Source organism: Heterodontus francisci, chromosome 7 (genome assembly GCF_036365525.1).
Source record: "Heterodontus francisci isolate sHetFra1 chromosome 7, sHetFra1.hap1, whole genome shotgun sequence".
Classification (NCBI taxonomy): domain Eukaryota; kingdom Metazoa; phylum Chordata; class Chondrichthyes; order Heterodontiformes; family Heterodontidae; genus Heterodontus; species Heterodontus francisci.
In genome coordinates, this window is record NC_090377.1 from 66,357,399 (window position 1) to 66,378,362 (window position 20,964).

General features: G+C 41.6%; 1 protein-coding gene across 3 annotated transcripts in view; it reads left to right on the forward strand.

Moving 5' to 3' along the window:
* prpf40a (PRP40 pre-mRNA processing factor 40 homolog A) overlaps positions 1–20,964 on the forward strand; it is a 101,037-nt gene that overhangs the window by 62,398 nt on the left and 17,675 nt on the right. For all 3 annotated transcript variants that reach the window (XM_068035316.1, XM_068035318.1, XM_068035317.1), the window contains 9 exons: positions 7,640–7,773; positions 12,673–12,787; positions 12,917–13,008; positions 14,456–14,572; positions 15,209–15,346; positions 15,484–15,579; positions 17,059–17,145; positions 19,299–19,395; positions 19,485–19,546. In XM_068035316.1, coding sequence (XP_067891417.1) covers positions 7,640–7,773; positions 12,673–12,787; positions 12,917–13,008; positions 14,456–14,572; positions 15,209–15,346; positions 15,484–15,579; positions 17,059–17,145; positions 19,299–19,395; positions 19,485–19,546 — 938 coding nt within the window. The remainder of the gene's footprint in view (positions 1–7,639; positions 7,774–12,672; positions 12,788–12,916; positions 13,009–14,455; positions 14,573–15,208; positions 15,347–15,483; positions 15,580–17,058; positions 17,146–19,298; positions 19,396–19,484; positions 19,547–20,964) is intronic.

Genomic DNA, 20,964 nt, shown 5'->3' on the forward strand with positions numbered 1-20,964 from the left:
TTACAAGAGCTTTCATTTGTGTTGCTAGTTTGTTATGGTCAAACAAAGGGCATCATGCATTGTTCATTGTGAGGCTTGAACAAAAGTGGCACTGCTACAAGTTAGTTTGTGAAAATGTTTGTTTGCACGTAAATATGCTGGCAAATAAAGACCACATGCATGACATCATATAAGCTGCAAGCACCTCTGGCATGTACACTTAGAATGCTGGCACATCCACCACATTGAGCCTGTTCTTCACATGACCATTATGTATTATGTTGGGGCCCAGTCGGTTCCATTTCAAATCATTTTATTTCGGCACTGATAGTAAGAACATTTCTAAAAAGCTCTGGCTATCTTTCATGGAAGTTTTAACAACAGCTGACAAATTTGCATGCTCCACTCTTTGTCCTCGATTTGTAACAGGCACAGTACATCTGCAACACAAATAATGGCTGGGATTTTACTGAGCTCCCGACGTCTGGCTTCATGGCCGGGGGGGTTGGCGGCGGGCGTTGCCGGAAGATCTTTCCAGCAGCGGCCAGCCATGGAGCCCAACGCCAGGCCCCATCTTCCCGGCGGCAGCAAGGCTCCGTGGTGGCCCCCCAACCCCCTGCCGCTGGGCGATGGGACCTGGATTAAATATGTAAATTTATGAAATTAATAGATTTAAATAAAATTAAATGTGAATTTACCTTCAGGCCACGATGTTCCAAGCGGCGGCCAGCACTCTTGCGCCTTCTCTTTCCTTTCCAGGGAAAGCAGGCGCCACCATGGTGGGAAAGGGGGGAACTTATGATTTTTAGTGCAGGGGGTGGGAGGGGGTAGCGGAACAGGCTGTAATGCAAATTACTAGTGTAGGGGAGGGTGGGATGGGGAGACCTCTGCACTTTGATCGTTTTGGAGGGCGGGAAGGTCAAGTGCTGAAGAAAAGTTTTTTTTTGGGGGGTGGGAGAGGGCAAATGTTGAATTTAATGGTTATTGAGGGAGGAAGGGACGATAGATTTATCGGTGGTTCATTGCAGAGTGTAGCGCTTTAAAACTTTATATGACCTGGCAGGGCTAGCTGCCCTTTAAAATGGCGCCAGCGCCTTTGCATAGGCAGCTGACACAGTGCCGCTGTGTGAGAGCCCGCCCCCTCTCCCCGGGTACCGGCTCATTATCCTGGGCCACCACGGTGGCATGGCAGTGGGCAGGCTGACATTTTTTCATCTGCCGCCGCTCCCAGCGGCAGCAGAGGAAAATCCAGCCCAGTGTATTCAATAACAAGAAATGCTGGAATCACTCAGCAGATCTGGCAGCATCTGTGGAAAGAGAAGCAGAGTTAACGTTTCGGGTCAGTGACCCTTCTTCGGAACTGACAAATATTAGAAAAGTCACAGATTGTAAGCGAATTCTTTGAGGAAGTGACAAAGTTGATTGATGAGGGAAGGGCTGTCGATGTCATATACATGGACTTCAGTAAGGCGTTTGATAAGGTTCCCCATGGCAGGCTGATGGAGAAAGTGAAGGCGCATGGGGTCCAAGGTGTACTAGCTAGATGGATAAAGAACTGGCTGGGCAACAGGAGACAGAGAGTAGCAGTAGAAGGGAGTTTCTCAAAATGGAGACTTGTGACCAGTGGTGTTCCACAGGGATCCGTGCTGGGACCACTGTTGTTTGTGATATACATTAATGATTTGGAGGAAAGTATAGGTGGACTGATTAGCAAGTTTGCAGACGACACTAAGATTGGTGGAGTAGCAGATAGTGAAGGGGACTGTCAGAGAATACAGCAGAATATAGATAGATTGGAGAGTTGGGCAGAGAAATGGCAGATGGAATTCAATCAGGGCAAATGCGAGGTGATGCATTTTGGAAGATCCAATTCAAGAGTGAACTATACAGTAAATGGAAAAGTCCTGGGGAAAATTGATGTCCAGAGAGATTTGGGTGTTCAGGTCCACTGTTCCCTGAAGGTGGCAACGCAGGTCAATAGAGTGGTCAAGAAGGCATACGGCATGCTTTCCTTCATCGGACGGGGTATTGAGTACAAGAGTTGGCAGGTCATGTTACAGTTGTATAGGACTTTGGTTCGGCCACATTTGGAATACTGCGTGCAGTTCTGGTCGCCACATTACCAAAAGGATGTGGATGCTTTGGAGAGGGTGCAGAGGAGGTTCACCAGGATGTTGCCTGGTATGGAGGGCGCTAGCTATGAAGAGAGGTTGAGTAGATTAGGATTATTTTCATTAGAAAGACGGAGGTTGAGGGGGGACGTGATTGAGGTGTACAAAATCATGAGAGGTATAGACAGGGTGGATAGCAAGAGGCTTTTTCCCAGAATGGGGGATTCAATTACTAGAGGACACGAGTTCAAAGTGAAAGGGGAAAAGTTTAGGGGGGATATGCGTGGAAAGTTCTTTACGCAGAGGGTGGTGGGTGCCTGGAACGCGTTGCCAGCGGAGGTGGTAGATGCGGGCACGATAGCGTCTTTTAAGATGTATCTAGACAGATACATGAATGGGCAGGAAGAAAAGAGATACAGACCCTTAGAAAATAGGCGACATGTTTAGATAGAGGACCTGGATCGGCGCAGGCTTGGAGGGCCGAAGGGCCTGTTCCTGTGCTGTAATTTTCTTTGTTCTTTGTTCAAGTGAGGTGGGGGTGGGGCAAGAGATAACAAAGGAGAAGGTGCAGATTGGACAAGGCCACATAGCTGACCAAAAGGTCATGGAGCAAAGGCAAACAATATGTTAATGGTGTGTTGAAAGACAAAGCATTAGTACAGATTAGGTGTGAATACACTGAATATTGAACAGCAGCAAGTGCAAACCTGAAAAAAAACCTGAAAAAAAAACAGTGGGTAAGCAAACTGAACAAACTAAGATGAAATGAAATAAATGCAAAAAAAGATAGTAAAAAATGTAAAAAAGAATGTAAAAAAAAAGGAAGAAAAAATAACTAAAAATGAAAGTAAAATGGGGGGCTGTCATGCTCTGAAATTATTGAACTCAATGTTCAGTCCGGCAGGCTGTAGTGTGCCTAATCGGTAGATGAGATGCTGTTCCTCGAGCTTGCGTTGATGTTCACTGGAACATGTGAGCATGAGAGCAGGGGGGAGTGTTGAAATGGCAAGCAACCGGATTGTTTCAGATTTCCAGCATCTGCAGTATTTTGCTTTTATTCCAGTGTATTCAATGTTGTCTTCGCTGCCAGGCTAACTGTCAGTGATAAAACAACAAAAGGTAATAATGCTTTCATCAGTTGCCAACTCTTTGTCAAATGCTTTGATTTTGTGTCTGTTCCTAAGCGTGGTAGCAGCACCCTCGGTGGTCAGACCAGTAAGCATGGCTTGTGTTTGCCTTTTCCAGATGCAAGAAGAAACCCGATCCCATTTTTAAAAATTTCTTTCCAATGTGGGAATTATCAACATATTTGGGTTCATTTATACCTTTTGTAGTTTGCATGCAGATCAAAACAGTGGGTTCTTTGATTGTGTAGAAAGAATTGTCAGTTCCTTTAACAAAAATGAGTAATTGATTAATGATGATATCAGTGTTTTCATCCATAGCAAGATTGTGCTGCACAAAACTCTGGACCTTTTCCAGCAGTTGTCTTGTGAACTCCTGAAACGGTTGTTCCTTTCTTACTGGATTTTTCTGTGTGACAGCTAATTTTGATGAAGACTGGCAATGCACTGCTTCACGACAGTACCATGAGAGAAGGGCTTTACTGTCTTTGTAATCATGTTTGATACATCAAAACTAGCTAGGGTCATATCCATTGTATGACTCTTAGCATACAAAAAACATGCGCTGCAGTGAGAGATACTTTTTTGATTCATTATCCTTTTCATGGCATAAATGACCCCCAAATATTTTAAATTAGCCTTTTGTTTGATCTTGTTCCATCACAAATTGTACTCTTAACTCTGCACACAGTTGACGACACAAAGGCCCTCACTGTGGTATTGCACAAAAAAGTGCTCATTTCTCGATTAGTCTTGAACGATGCAGTCCCCAAAATCTCTCTTACTTGAAGTCCTGCATGACATTTAAACCTATCACTGTAGCTTATAATGAGTAGAAATAGGATCTTCTGGGACTTCAGTAATGTAGAAACGTTCCTCTTTTCAATGCTGACAGAATCAGCATTTCACAATGAACTGCCTGGCAGTTTACACTTCTTACAATCTGACACAGAGTTATAATGTAGGACAATTAATGACTGTGATACTAGTTCTTGTGATTCACATGCTTGTCCTGTGTTTTGGGATTTTGTTCTGTTATATTACTTCAAGAATGTTAATCATGTAGAAAACTTAAATTTCCATATGATTCTCAAAATCTTTAGGTAAAATACTCTCAGAAATCACGGTCAGAGAGTCATAGAGAGATACAGTACTGAAACAGGCCCTTCGGCCCACTGAATCTGTGCTGACCAACAACCACCCCATTTATACTAATCCTACATTAATCCCATATTCCCTACCGCATCCCCACCTTCCCTCAATTCTCCTACCACCTACCTACACTAGGGGCAATTTACCTATCAACCTGCAATTTGGCTGTGGGAGGAAACCGGAGCACCCGGCGGAAACCCACGCGGTCACAGGGAGAACTTGCAAACTCCGTACAGGCAGTACCCAGAACTGAACCCGGGTCGCTGGAGTTGTGAGGCTGCGGTGCTAGCCACTGTGCCACCCTCAAACAGTGTTTGAGAGGATTGGCAGAATTCTTCTCGCTGTTCTTTTTTATACCCATAAGTGAAAAATCCAGCCCCCTCCCTAAACTAAATCTCTAAGCCTGCTGTTTGGCCACCAGGTGAGGGGTGTGGGTGGTTCCCACTATTCAGCTCCCACCTGATCGCAGCTAGTGTTTTTTGTTATTGGGGTTTTAACGCCTGTGTGTTTGTCAAATGAACAGACAGCAACGGGTTTTCTTGTCGGTTTAAAACAGAAGATTAATTATTTATTCAGCAATATGCCTTATCCTGCAATTGTCGCAACTGCATCGACTCATGCTGTCACTCGCGCACACACAAGAGATGGATAGAGAGGAAAAGGGGTAGGTGGTTTACAAGTGGAGTCGGGTTTCGGGGTTCACGGTAAACCTGTTAAATTCTTTCAGAAGTCAAGTTCTCATGGGTTGCAGGCCTGAGGTATTTGTAGATTTCTCTCTTGGTTGATAGTTCCGTTTGAAGACAGAGGATCACTTCCAATTCACTGCTGCATAAGTTGAAAATGTAGAATCTGCAGCAAGGTGCCTCCCTTCTGATTTGCTAGATTTTCTCCTAGCTCTCACCTGGACAAACTTCTTGCTGATGATGCTTCTTTCTGGGGGTCTCTGCCTGTCGGCCTCTCTGCCGCCCGCCCTAAGGTAAAAGTTTACCATATCAGATTCTGATAGGGGCCGCTTTGGTCTCTTCCCCCGTGATGATCGCACAAGGGACCAAGATGAGAATAATGCAGTTATGATGTTTCCACTTCATACCTTCTTTGTTTCAATAGAACCCATTCAATTCAGGAATGTTTCAGGATGGGGTAATTGACACTTCTCAACCTGGTTAGGCATCCTTTGTTCTAAGCAGTGTGGCAATGTTTGAATGCACGGGGATACAGTCTCAGGATAAGCGGTCAATCATTCAGGACTGAGAAGAGGAGAAATTACTTCGCTCAAACGGTTGTGACTCTTTGGAATTCTCTATTCCAGAGGGTTGTGGATGCTCCATCATTGAATACATTTAAGGCTGGAATAGATAGATTTTTGGTCTCATAGGGAATCAAGGGATATGGGGAGCGGGCAGGAAAGTGGAATTGAAACCCAAGATCAGCCATGACAGAGCAGGCTCGATGGGCATATGGTCAACTTCTCCTATTTCTTGCGCTCCTGTGTGTTCTTGTCATCTTTTGCAGCATTGTCCATTTTTTGAAAGGTAAAGTCAATTTTTATAATTCTCCAGTTTGAGTTTGTATTTTTTCATTGTCGCACTTCTTGTAAGCCTGACACTGCTTTACACTAAAGATCCAACTTGTCCCAAACTCAAAATCTCACCCCACCTGTCCCATACATAAATACCCTATACTTAATTACCATTTTGCTTTACACTTCCTGATCTGGTCTGCTCCCTCCTGCCTACTGACCTCTTTTGCAGTTTGGTTTGATCTGACATGATCAGTTAGTTCGCTGATGTGCCATCCATTTCTACTGCACTTGCCGCTATTGCATTCTGCATGATTTCTGAGCAGATTCATTGAAAAATCTGCAAGTTGGAGCTTCAATCTCTTTTTTTTAAATTTCCTGGGCCTGGGTAACTGGTCATGGTTGCTTTCTAATTGATGCAAAGAAGCTGCTCCTTCGATTGTCTAAATGCACCAATCTGAAATCAGTCTTTCTAAAGCTCATGACCCAGGAAGTTTAAACTGCTCAAGTCGAAAGTCTTTGCACATAAGCACACAGATGGAACAAGGGGACTGTAGGCTGAATGAAAGGAACATGCGGACTGTATTTTGCACATCTCTGGCTGAAAGCAGAAGATTCAGGAAGAAAGCTCCCAAATATGGTGTTAATTCATTCCAAACCTAAGATTGAGATTTGTAACGCAATATTCAGAAGACTTAATACTGTGTTTGTTAATGGTAGAAAAGGTGGATAATTTTGCTAAAATCTCTGCTTTTACAAATGATTTAAAATTAATTGCTGTCTACCTCCCATATAGCACATTCACAGAATTGTTACAGCACAGTAGGAGACCATTTGTCCCATTGTGTCTGCGTCGGCTCTCCGAAAGAGCAGTTTTCCTAGTGCCACTCCCCGGCCTTCTCCCCATAGCCCTGCACATTCTTCCTTTTCAGATAACTATCCAATTCCCTCTTGAATGCCTTGATTGAACCTGCCTCCACTACACGCTCAGGTAGTGCATTCCAGATTCAAACCACTCGCTGCGTGAAAATGTTTTTCCTCATGTTGCCATTACGTCTTTTGCCAATTACCTTAAATCTGTGCCCTCTTTTTCTCAATCCTTCCACCAATGGGAACAGTTTCTCCCGATCTATTCTGTCCAGACCCCTCATGATTTTGAACACCTCTATCAAATCTCCTCTCAACCTTCTCTAAAGAAAACAGTCCCACTTTCCCCAATCTGTCCATGTAACTAAAGTTCCTAATCTGGAACCATTCTCGTGAACCTTTTCTGCACTCTCTCCAATGCCTTCACATCTTTCCGAAAGTGTGGTGCCCAAAACTGAACGCAATACTCCAGTTGAGGCCAAACCTGTGTTCCATACAAGTTAACATAACTTCCTTGATTTTATACTCTATGCCCCTATTAATGAAACCTAGGATGCTGTATGTGTTGTTAACCGCGCTCTCAACCATTCCTGCCACCTTCAGTGATTTATGCACGTATACACCCAGGTCCCGCTGCTCCTGCATCCCCTTTAGAATTTCACCCTTTATTTTATATTGTCTCTCCATGTTCTTACTACCAAAATGAATTACTTTGCACTTCTCTGCATTAAATTTAATCTACCACTTTCTGCCCATTCCACCAACCTGCCCTTATCCTTTTTAAGTTCTACACTGCCCTCCTCACAGTTCACAATGTTTCCAAGTTTTGTAGCACCTGTCATTTTGAAATTGATATTACATTTGGCACCAAAACTTTATTTCCATAGATATGGATAAAGAAGATGCACTTGTTTGTTTTGAAGAGCACATAAGAGCATTGGAGAAAGAGGAAGAGGAGGAGAAACAGCGAGGTTTGCTTAGAGAGCGGAGAAGGCAGCGTAAAAATAGGGAGGCTTTTCAAGTAAGTGATAAATTAAGTAAGTTTATAGGTAATATACATAATGTTAGTGTAAATTTTTTATTTTAATGTCAAATTTTGTTGAATGCTCCTGTGAAGTGTTTTACTGCATTAAAGGTGCGATATAAATAATACAAATCATTATGGCAGCAAACAATTGTTTTTACGTTGTTACACGTGAAGAATATCTCAACAGTTCAATGGCCAAAAAAGCCATAAAAGCAACTATTTTGATTACAGTTACACTAGCAGAATTTCTTATCCACAGCTGTTACATAAGTTTCTAAATTCACTTGAAAAAGCCCTTCAAAACACTCCTACAGGGGTGCAGAGACTAAGTGGGCCAAATCAGAGGCGCCATCTATGACTCAGCAATGACCACCTATGGCAAACGCGTGAAGCAGAACGCAGATTGGTTTCAATCTCACTTTGAAGAGCTGGAACCTGTCATAGCCGCTAAGCGCATTGCACTGTTGAACTATAAGAAAGCCCCCAGCGAGTTAACATCTGAAGCACTTAAAGCAGCCAGAAGCGCTGCACAAAGAACAGCCAGGCATTACGCAAATGACTGCTGGCAACACCTATGCAGTCGTATTCAGCTGGCCTCTGACTCCGGGAACATCAGAGGAATGTATGATGGCGTTAAGAGAGCTTTTGGGCCAACCATCAGGAAGATTGCCCCCCTCAAGTCTAAATCAGGGGACGCAATCACTGACCAACACAAGCAAATGGACCGTTGGGTGGAGCACTACCTAGAACTGTACTCCAGGGAAAATGTTGTCACTGAGACCGCCCTCAATGCAGCCCAGTCTCTGCCTGTCGTGGATGAGCTGGACGAACAGCCAACAAAATCGGAACTCAGTGATGCCATTGATTCTCTAGCCAGTGGAAAAGCCCCTGGGAAGGACGGCATTACCCCTGAAATAATCAAGAGTGCCAAGCCTGCTATTCTCTCAGCACTCTACGAACTGCTTTGCCTGTGCTGGGATGAGGGAGCAGTACCACAGGACATGCGCGATGCCAATATCATCACCCTCTATAAGAACAAGGGTGACCGCGGTGACTGCAACAACTACCGTGGAATCTCCCTGCTCAGCATTGTGGGGAAAGTCTTCGCTCGAGTCGCTTTAAACAGGCTTCAGAAGCTGGCTGAGCGTGTCTACCCTGAGGCACAGTGTGGCTTTTGAGCAGAGAGATCCACCATTGACATGCTGTTCTCCCTTCGCCAGCTACAGGAGAAATGCCAAGAACAACAGATGCACCTCTACGTTGCTTTCATTGATCTCACCAAAGCTGCTAAGTATCATCACCTCATTCCATGACAATATGAAAGGCACAATTCAACATAGCGGCGCCTCATCAGACCCCTTTCCTATCCTGAGTGGCGTGAAACAGGGCTGTGTTCTCGCACCTACACTGTTTGGGATCATCTTCTCCCTGCTGCTCTCACATGCGTTCAAGTCTTCAGAAGAAGGAATTTTCCTCCGCACAAGATCAGATGGCAGGTTGTTCAACCTTGCCCGTCTAAGAGTGAAGACCAAAGTACAGAAAGTCCTAATCAGGGAACTGCTCTTTGCTGACGATGCTGCATTAACATCCCACACTGAAGAGTGTCTGCAGAGACTTATCGACGGGATTGCGGCTGCCTGCAACGAATTTGGCCTAACCATCAGCCTTAAGAAAACGAACATCATGGGACAGGACATCAGAAATGCTCCATCCATCAATATCGGCGACCACGCTCTGAAAGTGGTTCAAGAGTTCACCTACCTAGGTTCAACTATCACCAGTAACCTGACTCTCGATGCAGAAATCAACAAGCGCATGGGAAAGGCATCCGCTGCTATGTCCAGACTGGCCAAAAGAGTGTGGGAAAATGGCACACTGACACGGAACACAAAAGTCCGAGTGTATCAAGCCTGTGTCCTCAGTACCTTGCTCTACGGCAGCAAGGCCTGGACAATGTATGTCAGCCAAGAGCAACGTCTCAATTCATTCCATCTTCGCTGCCTCCGGAGAATCCTTGAGCATCAGGTGGCAGGACTGTATCTCCAACACAGAAGTCCTCGAGGCGGCTAACATCCCCAGCATATACACCCTACTGAGTCAGCGGCGCTTGAGATGGCTTGGCCATGTGAGGCAGGTGGCAGGATCCCCAAGGACACGTTGTACAGCGAGCTCGTCACTGGTATCAGACCCACCAGCCGTCCATGTCTCCGCTTTAAAGACGTCTGCAAACGCGACATGAAGTCCTGTGACATTGATCACAAGTCGTGGGAGTCAGTTGCCAGTCATCGCCAGAGCTGGTAGACAGCCATAAAGGCGGGGCTAAAGTGTGGCGAGTCGAAGAGACTTAGCAGTTGGCAGGAAAAAAGACAGAAGCCCAAGGCGAGAGCCAACTGTGTAACAGCCCCGGCAGCCAATTTCATCTGCAGCGCCTGTGGAAGAGTCTGTCACTTTAGAATTGGACTTTATAGCCACTCCAGGTGCTGCTTCACAAACCACTGACCACCTCCACCCATTGTCTCTCGAGGCAAGGAGGCCAAAGAAGAAGAAGAACATTCTTTTTGTGAATGCTGAGTTTTTTCTGGGTCTTTGCACTCTGGTTTGTTCTCTACTAAAAATTTTCAAGCTTGCAAACATTGTTTTATAATACAGCGTGTGCTAATTCTAATTTTCAGTCAGTAATTATAACTTATTAGATGTTAACTTTAAATGTATTAACCTACCTCAAAAAATAGATAGATTAAACAATTGTTTGTGAACCTTGCACACTACTTCAAGCTGCAGCTTTAAAATGGTAGTACATCAAGTTCCAGGAAGGTTTAGCTCACACCATATCACAATATATTGTTACGATTGAGGAGGGAGGAGTGCACTGTCTTTCTCTAGTTCCACTTCTCCACGGGTCACCGTGTTACCCAGTTACCGATACAGCTAATTATATACTCTATTTTTATTTCAGAATAAAATCCACCAACCAGGTTTCTTTAATAAACAACAAAATTATCAATTTATTATAAAAAAAAAAGACTTATTCAGTAAAGGTGCAAAGCATTAGTACACAGATTGAAATATGAAAGTTCCCTTCTAACTTAGCCTAACACACGCACACATGCACGCACACACCCAGTTAAAGTAAAAATAAAGAAGTTTTCTTTGCAGAGATCTCTACAAAAAAGACAAAAAAAACTTTAGCCTAATTCCTGAAGGAGAAAAAAAGGATAGGATATGGAAGGATAACAGTTGTCCCTTTATTCTGACGTCCTAACTACGTGTAGATGGTTGTCACTGGGATCTTTTTGGAGCAGTTCTCTTCAGGCGACGTCGAGGCTTAGCCTGGCAGGCTTTTCAGGAGAAAGGTGGCATCAGTTTCTCTATTTCTCACACTGGATTCTCAGAGTTTCCCAGAGAGTTGGCACAAGTTGAGCTTGGTGCTTCTCTCGGCAGGCTGCAATCCCAACTGACTCGAAACAATACCCAAAACAAAACCAACTCTTGACCACCATAAATCTTGGCATGTCACTTCTCTGTAAACAACCCTCCTGGTCACCAAGCCTCTTGCTGTTTATTTAACTTAAGGCATGTGACATCCAGTGAAGGTTTGTTTTGAAACAAAGTTCCCCAAGTCCTTCCAGTGACCTTTTTTTAAAAAAAAACGAAGTCCAACATCTATGGAATCTCTTCAGTCCCAAATGAATCCATCTCCACAATCTTCAAACCCACATCCTCAAAAAATATTAAAAAATTGAAGTACTTTCATAACGATATCATACCACAGCATCTAACTATTGTAGTTATTCCCTTAAAATGGTGTACATTGTTTCATGCTATCTTAAAGCAGCATTAATTGTGACAACACAGAAATAGGAACAGGAGTAGGCCATTCTACCCTTGGGGCCTGCTCTGCCATTCAGTAAGATCATGGCTGATCTTCGACCTCAAGTCCACATTCCTGCACTATCCCCTCTCCCTTGATTTCCTTAGTATCTAAAAATCTATTGATCTCTTTCTTGAATATAATCAGCAACCTGCGCATCCACAGACCATGGGATAGAGAATTCCAAAAATTCACAACCCTCTGAGTGAAGAAATTTCTCCTCTTCTCAGCTCTAAATGGTTGACCCCTTATTCTTTGACTACACTCCTTAGTTCTAGACTCCCCAGCCATGGGAAACCACCTCCCAGCTTCAACCTTAACCTTAAGATTTTATATATTTCAATGAGCTCACCAGGAAATATAGGTCCATCGGTCTTTCCTTATAGGACACTCCCTTCATCCCAGGAATCAGCCAGTGATTCTTTGTTGCACTCCCTCTAGGGAAAGTATATCCTTCCTTAAATAAGGAAACCAAACCTTTACCACTGCCTAACTTAAGGTGTGTGATTGTCTACTGGATTAGGTAACTCTTCACCTTCCTGATGTCCTGCAGTGTCTGCATCTCAGACTCCAGCTCAACAACTCTGAGCTGAAGTTCCTCGAGATGCAGACACTTCCTGCTTATGATTGTCCAGGATTGCAAAGCTGTCCGCAAACTTCCACATGCTGCAGTTCCAGCATACCTCCTGCACTGCCATCCCTATCTACCCTTGTGTTATTCATTTAAATAATTAAAGTTTACGTATTTAATTACCATGGCATATATGTTTGTGTTTTAACTAATTACTTGATCTAGTTTAAATTATAGGTAAATTGAATAGTTACCCATAACTTATCCATCCCTCCTTGTGTTGTGATGTCACTTTGCGATTTTTCTCCTGTGCCACTCTCGGCCTCACCCATTTCTACTGCTCTGCTCTCAGTCTTGCTGTTTTAGACATTTTATCTTCATTGAATGCCAGAAGAAAATGTGCTGAAAAATATAGGTTTTAACTTTCACTCTTCATCTAATGTTCTTGCAGATATTCTTAGATGAGTTGCATGAAAGTGGACATTTGCATTCCATGTCTACCTGGATGGAATTGTATCCTGCTATCAGTGCTGATATTAGGTTTTCCAAAATGTTGGGCCAACCTGGTAAGACGTTTTCAGTTTACCCCAACCCTCCGTGTTCTCTTCATATGTCTAATGTATAGGACATGTTAGAGTTGTTCTCAAATATTCATATTTTCTATTATGTGTTGAATTGTTATGCTGTGTCTTTAGGATCTACCCCACTTGATCTCTTCAAATTTTATGTGGAAGATCTAAAAGCACGCTTCCATGATGAAAAGAAGATAATAAAAGATATTTTAAAGGTAACTGTAAGCCATAGAGTTGCATTTATAAAAATATAAATTCATAACTTACAAATCATAGTGAAATTGGGTAGCTTGTTAACTTGGGAAGGACATAGACAAGTTGGGGGAATGGGCAGATGGTTCAATGCAGAGAAATGTTGTGATTCATTTTGGTAAGAAGAACATGGAGAGAAAATATAAAATAAAGGATACAATTCTAAAGGGGGTGCAGGAGCTGGGTGTGTATGTGCATAAGTCATTGAAGGCGGCAGGGCAGGTTGAAAGAGCAGTTAATAAAGCATACGGTATCCTGGGCTTTATTAATAGGGACAAGAGCAAGGAAGTTATGCAGTTCTTGGTGCCGCACTTTAGGAAAGATGTGAGGGCATTGGAGAGAACAGAAAAGATTCACGAAAATTGTTCCAGGGATGAGTAACTTTATTTATGAAGATAAATTGGAGAAGTTGGGACTGTCTTCCTTGGAGAAGAGAAGGTTGAGAGGTGATTTGATAGAGGTATTCAAAATCATGAGGGGTGTGGACAGAGTAGGTAGGGAGAAACTGTCCCACTTGTGAAAGGATTGAGAACGAGAGAGCCGATATTTAAAGTAATTGGTAGGAGAAGTAAAAGCGACATGAGAAAAAACTTTTTCACACAGCGAGTGGTTAGGATCTGGAATGCACTGCCTGAGAGTGGCAGGTTCAATTTAAGCATTCAAGAGGGAATTAGACTGTTATATGAGAAGGAAGAAGGTGCAAGGTTACGGGGGGAAGGCGGGGGAATAGCACTAAGTGAATTGCTCTTTTGGAGAGCTGGTGCAGACACGATGGGCTGAGTGGCCTCCTGTGGTGTAACAATTCTGTGATTTGTTGAAATCTGCGATTGACTACCAGGAACCTCTAGGTCATTATTTTACCACAAAAGAGCTTCAATAGGAATTTAGCTAAGAAAGTCAAATACAGCTTGGGGAACTATATTGTGATCTTTTAAGAAGCTTTATAAATGTTATAATGAGCAGTGTGTGATGGCAAACAACCGCATACTAAGGTTGACAAAAAATACGCTTTGATTACAGCAATGAGAGATAACTGTTAATCTTTCTTATAGAAAGATTTATCATATCACAATGCTTCTCATGACCTATCTTCTGTGTACCTGTGTAATTTGGTTGAATAGTCATGAGATTTTTTGCATTTGTGAAATGCATCTTCACTTGCACAAAGCAAGATCTCCAGACAGGACATGCAAATTTACAGTGTGTTTCATAGATGTAACCCTTTCAATAAATTCTAATGGAACAAAAAAATTAAGACAAAATAATAATTACAGAAACAATTTGAAAGTTATTTTTGTAAAGCAGTTTATTCATCTTTGCTCAATGTTCTTTGAGCAATCATGTGATGATAACTGCTGTGAAAGTGAGGTGATTCTAAGAGACATAACATGTACTATTTTCCCTGCACAGGATAAAGGTTTTGTGGTAGAAGTCAATACTACTTTTGAAGAATTTGGTACAGTGATTAGCTCAGACAAGAGAGCAGCCACACTTGATGCTGGTAACATTAAACTTACTTTTAACAGTGTAAGTAGCTTTTTAAAACATTTTTCAACGTAATGTGCTGCAGTTCACAAAGCCTCATGTTTCCTCAAAAGTTGACCGTCTCACAGTAAGGACTTATAGAAAAGGTATCTCAAAATCATGGATAATCCTCTGCTCTCCTTCCCAAATGCACTACCTTAATTCCCTCCCTCCCACTACGACCTCTCCTGAATACTCCATCTTCGGCTCTGCTCCCAACTTCCCAGTAAGATCATCCACAACCAATCCAAGGCTGCTCCCTTCATTGCTGAAGACTTGAAGTCCCTGTGCTATAGTCCCGCTTTTGCTTCTCTTCGAAGTCCTGTACTCTGCGGAGTCCCTGCTCACTCCCTAGCCTCATGCCGCCTCACTGCCAGTCACTCTAATAGTGCAGATTCTCTCTCATTGTCTTGCTAGATCTTTATCACTTCCCCGTGTATAGGCAGAAATCTAACTCAGAGATGACAACAGAAAGTGAAAGACAAGTGAAGAGCTAAATATAAAGAGTATGATCCAAACAAGAAAGACAGTTATGGCGAGAGAGAGCGAGAAAAACACCATTTAAAAAAATTAATTATGCAAGCAATATATCTTATTTGATCTATACAGGGTGAGATAATCACTTGTAATTTATATTAGCTGTTAGAGAAAGCTGAAGCTCGAGAACGTGAAAGAGAAAAAGAAGAAGCGAGAAAACTGAAGCGAAAAGAAACTGCTTTCAAAAGTATGTTAAAGCAAGCAACTCCTCCTCTTGAGCCAGAATCAAATTGGGATGAGGTATGTATGTGTTGATGCCTATGTAAAGCTGCAACTAATTTCACATTTACAAATGTAATGCAGTCCTGATGTATTATACTACTTTGATTTTCAATAAATGCATTTGAGCTCTTTAAAGGCTAATATTTTCTTTTCAGGTCCGAGATAGATTTGTAAATGAGTCCGCCTTTGAAGACATTACAGTAGAATCTGAAAGAAAAAGACTTTTCAAGGAATTTCTACAGATTCTTGAGGTAATTATGGAAAATCCTAAAGTAGAAATTGCATTGCTTTTATTTGACATTGATTTCAGTCTAATCTAGCTATTGCTTTAGAAATGGGGTATTGATTATCAAAATGTTTTTGACAGGATATGCGATGATGTGCAAATGTAGTGCAAAAATTAAGTTCAAATGTGTACCACATTTTTAACTTTTATTAATCCATTTTAACTTAAATTCAGAATTAATCAAAATAAGCAAAAGTCAAGTTACTTCAGATGTGGAGTTCAGTTTTGCTATCATTCCTAAATTATACATACCATTTCTTCATTTTGTCTGCCCTTCTTCTCCCTTCATACATGCATTTGTTTTGCTTATTAAAAGGATGTGCAGAAGATTAACTCCTCCTGTTCATCCAGTTGCTCAGCTCCGTATTAAATTAGAATAAACTGGCTTCCCCTACCATTGATCTTTCTTTCCCTCCATCTCTGCAGAGAAGCTGAGCTGCTATGCCAAGACAGTCCTTACTAAAGGACATTTGAGTTCTGGTAACTCATATATGTCCTTTGACAGCTGAGCTTTTCTACAATGTGCTTAATCACTGTTGTTTTAGGGCAAGGGAAATGGGTTAAGATTCCCACTGCTGATCACTACCTGGTGACCACTGCTGAAAGTGCATAAGTGTACACTTAGGTGAGGACAGGGCTGGGCTCAGCTTTGATCCATGTTGTGCTCAAATAATCTGCCAACACTTGAGGTTCTGACGTGAATAGTAACCACTCTAGTGCAAGTAGCAGCTGTGGATCTGTACCCCAGCAGAAGAATTGTTGCCTTGGCAAAATTAGAAGATCGGTGGAATTTGTGTATTTTAACTTGACAATATGTGGCACTATTTTCAGGAAGCGCAGGGAATTTCTCCCCAGTGTCCTGACTACCATTTATCCCTCAACTAACATCACTAAAACAGATTATCTGGTCATTTAACACGTTGCTGTTTGTGAGACCTTGCTGTGTGCAAATTGGCTGCTGCGTTTCCTACATTACAACAGTGGCTACACGTCACAAAAGTACCTTGTTGACTGTAAAGCACTTTAGGATGTCCTGAGATAGTGGACAGTGCCATATAAATGCAAGTCTTTTTGTTTTCAAGACAATGTTGCACCATTGAAATTTAAGGAAATCTAATTCTCTAACAGTGAGAATGCAGTAGTCAGTATTTGTTTTATTGTTCCTTATTGTTATGTAAACTGATTTATTGAAGAGGAAATTGCCATGAAGATTTTACTAAATATTATCATAGTCTTCACCTAAAACAAACTATTGCAGAATTTATCAAAATACTCTAATTTCTCTTGACATTTGTTTTTAAGTTTGTGAGATTTGATTTTCTCTTTGCATAATTTCTATCTGTTGTCTGCCTATCTGCCTCTGTTGTCAAAAATAGTTTATCTGTCTTGCTGCACAGGTTTTGTTGGCTGTATATCATCCAAGTTTTTCTTTTTTATGCAATAGCATGAATGCCAGCATCATCATTCAAAGAGCAAAAAACATTCCAAGAAGTCAAAAAAGCATCACAGGAAGCATTCTCGCTCTCGTTCAGTAAGTACTTGTATTTTGATTTATTTATCAAAATGTTACAGTATGATGAACCGTTTGATACACTGATTGGATACAAATCTATTGATTTGTTATGTCGTGGTCTGCAGATTTGAATATTGTCTTTGGTCAAGTGTACAAGCAGACACTTTAGCCCTGATTTTCCACTGTTAAGTGGTACTAATTGGGGACAGTGACATTAGAATGCCTGTTTCAAAGAGGTTGGTGCTTCATTTAAAATATAGTTGAGGCTGGGATGCCCTGCACATCATTTCTTGGTGTTCAGGTATACAATATGTCAATTCTGAAGAATGTGGAACGGGCATCCAGGTTTGCTAGGAATCAACTGTGGTTGTTGCTGATTTAAATCACCCAGGTAAGTAAATTTAATACTTGCCATTTTTGGTTATTTTTGTCATTTACCTTTTGTTTTACTTCTGTCAATTCTGTTCACATGAGCTTGTGTTAATTGTTCAGTTCCACCCCCCATCAAGCACTATTACTGGCACTAATGGATATCCCAATAAACCTCCCTCTATCTTAAGTGTTTAAAAGAGGAGGAGGAACATCTATCGATGGATATCAAAGTGCTGTTTGCCCACACAGTGGTACCCTGGTATTTGTCAAGACAAAGTGCATGCAAAGTAAGCTTCAGCAGCAGATTCAAAAGCACCAGTAAAATATGAGCCCCAAACTTACTAATGTTGGTTGCTTTCATGGAAGCACCCAGCAAGGAATTCAGATCTGCCATGGAGCTCTTCTTGGGTTCAGTGGTTTCAGTTGCACCTTGATGCACATCTTACTTACTTATATATGAGTTGACTCACACTGCCCTATATTTATTTGGATCCAGGAGTGTAACAATGACACATTCTTGTAATCTGAACCAGAGCCAAATGTAGGTTAATGAGGGCAAGGGTGATAGATGGATTGAGGTGGTGGGGAATAAAATAGGTGCAGCTGAGTTTTGGATGAGCTATTCCAGCTAAGATGAAACATAGAGTACTGGCTATGTTACAATTATTCAGTTCAATTAGTACAACTTGTATTTATATAATAATAACAAAATGGAGAACACGTAATAGTGGGCCATCTTATTTAACCAAACCAATCTCCGCGCATCCTGTCCATGGCCGAACCTCTTCCCCAAGGGATCCTGCCTTTACAGCCTTTTCATTGCTCTTCACTGTTTGACTTTGTTTGCTGCCCTGATCACAAAAGTCAGTTTGCCTTTTGGTGTCCTTTTTTGAATTGCAGTTCAAACTGATAAACCATCACTAGCACCACCACCAGTGCCCCATCACTGCCCCCACCCCCACACTGAGCGATGCCCACCAAAAATAATTTAGCAGTGACCTCGACTGAGTTCCTTAGATTGTTCACACTCATTTCTACTGTGACAATCAATACAATGTTAAGTGATCCTTTATTGTCCCTAGGATCTTAGATTTTTCATGCCTCATCTGAAACAACACATGCCTGACGGTTCAGCTGCTCTGTGGATTTAAACATATCCTGATCCCTTTTATGGAAAATTGGCCAGAGTTCTGAAACATGACATACACCAATCCTATTTCAGTGGCATTAAATGAAAGAAGGCACACCAAGGTATTCAACAACCAGTATACATTGTATGCACCTGTAAAGATGCCACCAATAATATCTGCATTTTCTTGCATAATTATCTGGTGGCAACCATGACAAACTGTCATTACAGGGTTTGGACCACCAAAGTATCAAATGCATGCAAAGCTGTGCTTTTTGCAGCTAGCATACAGTGTAGATCTAGCACATCCAGGGACAGTAACAGTTAGCTGTGGCCTGAAATTTGGTTCCATGCCCTTGTCATGCTGACCTTGAGTCTAGCCTCCTCACAAATATTTCATGCAATATCACTGTAATTTCAGCAGCCAATAAAATGGGATCAGCTCTGAGCCTGTTCCAAGGTGTGGCTGGTATTTGGGTTTCATTTTTCTTCTTTCCTGTCTTTCCCTTTCGTACTTGTCAAGGTTGCTAAACGGGTGAGATGCTTTCTGACCCTTTCCAAAAGTTCAGTTAATCATTCCAACCTAAAAAGTATCAATTTCAGAAAATCTAGCCTTCTATTTCCATGTCCTTGCAGCTGCATTGATAAGTGCCTGTATTAAATCCTGCAGGCCTCGGAATCAGAAGATGATGATTATCACCATTCTAAGAAAAAGAAGCGTTCCCATTCAAAGTCCCCCTCAGACCGAACCTCCAGTGAAGAGTCGGGTAATCTAAACCTTGTTGATGCTTTAATGTAGAAACTTAAAACATTTTCAGCCAAATTGGGTTTTAAATATTTTCTCTCTCATATTTAGAGCGAAGTTATAAAAAGTCTAAAAAACACAAGAAAAAGGGCAAAAAGAGAAGACGCAAGTCTGTAAGTCTCAACTGCATTTATGTTTTCTGTAATTTACTGGTGTCTGTAGAGATGGGTGATTTAATGTTGAAGTACTGATTAGAAGCTGGTATGCTGATCCTAATCTTGGCTCTACCCTTCAACCTTTCTGTCCATGATCATTGCTGTTCTGAACTAGACTGTCTTTTTCCATCTAAGCTTTACCATTCTACATGATTTTCCTTCTCCCTGCATCAGCGCCTTCTACTCCAACTCATTATCTTACTGGAACTCCTTATCACCTTGATCTTTTCTCCCTTTTATAATCTTCAGGCATTCTAAAACCAAGCTTGGCATGACCTAATCATTGTTTGATTTACTGAGCCCTCTTTTATTCTCTTATCAACGTTGGTAATACGCAAGAGTTTTTGTTCTTTACCAAGGTTTGTTAGTTAACCAAAAAAGATTAATGTGTTTATAGAGTTTCTTATATTAGAATTTCATGCTTTTATTTTTGTAATAACTGTGTTCCCAGATTGTGATCAAACTTGCTGAAATACTTGAAATATTTTCTCCCCTTCTGAGTAGCCATAAGAGTTTGAAAATTTAAGATATTTTGATCTGGAATGTATGTGTAAAATTTAGAAATGCATCATTAAGGAAATAACAAACATATAAAGTCAGAAAAGATTATGTATAAAATTAATAATTGTACAGAGTTGGGTAATAGTATTTGACGGTAAAGATTTTCCTGAATCTATATGACCATATATGAGAGAGGATTCAGTAAGAGAAATAGACTTAATCACTTTAAAATTTGCCATTTTATAAGCTGAGTGAAACTATTAACCCAAGACATAGGAAGATAGGAACAGGAGTAGGCCATTCAGCCCCTCGAGCCTGTCCTGCCATTCAATGAGATCATGGCTGATCCGCGGCCTAACTCCACATACCTGCCTTTGGCCCATATCCCTTAATATCTTTGCTTAACAAAAATCTATCTATCTCAGATTTAAAATTAACAACTGTTTTAGCTTCAACTGCTGTTTGTGGGAGAGAGTTCCAAATCTCTGCCACCCTTTGCGTGAAGAAGTGCTCCCTAACATCTCTCCTGAACAGTCTGGTCCTAATTTCTAGACTATGCCCCCTAGTTTTAGAATCTCCAACCAGTGGAAATAGTTTATCTTTATCTAGCCTGTCTTTTCCTGTTAATATCTTGAAGACTTCAATCAGATCACCCCATAACTTTCTAAATTCTAGCAAAAACAGGCCTAATTTGTGTAATCTCTCCTCGTAACTTAACCCCTGTAGTCCAGGTATCATTCTTGTAAACCTACGTTGCACTCCCTCCAAGGCCAATATATCCTTCCTAAGGTGTGGTGCCCAGAACTGCTCACAGAGCTGCAAGTGGGGTCTAACCAGGGTTTTGTACAGCTGTAGCATAACTTCTGTATCTTTAT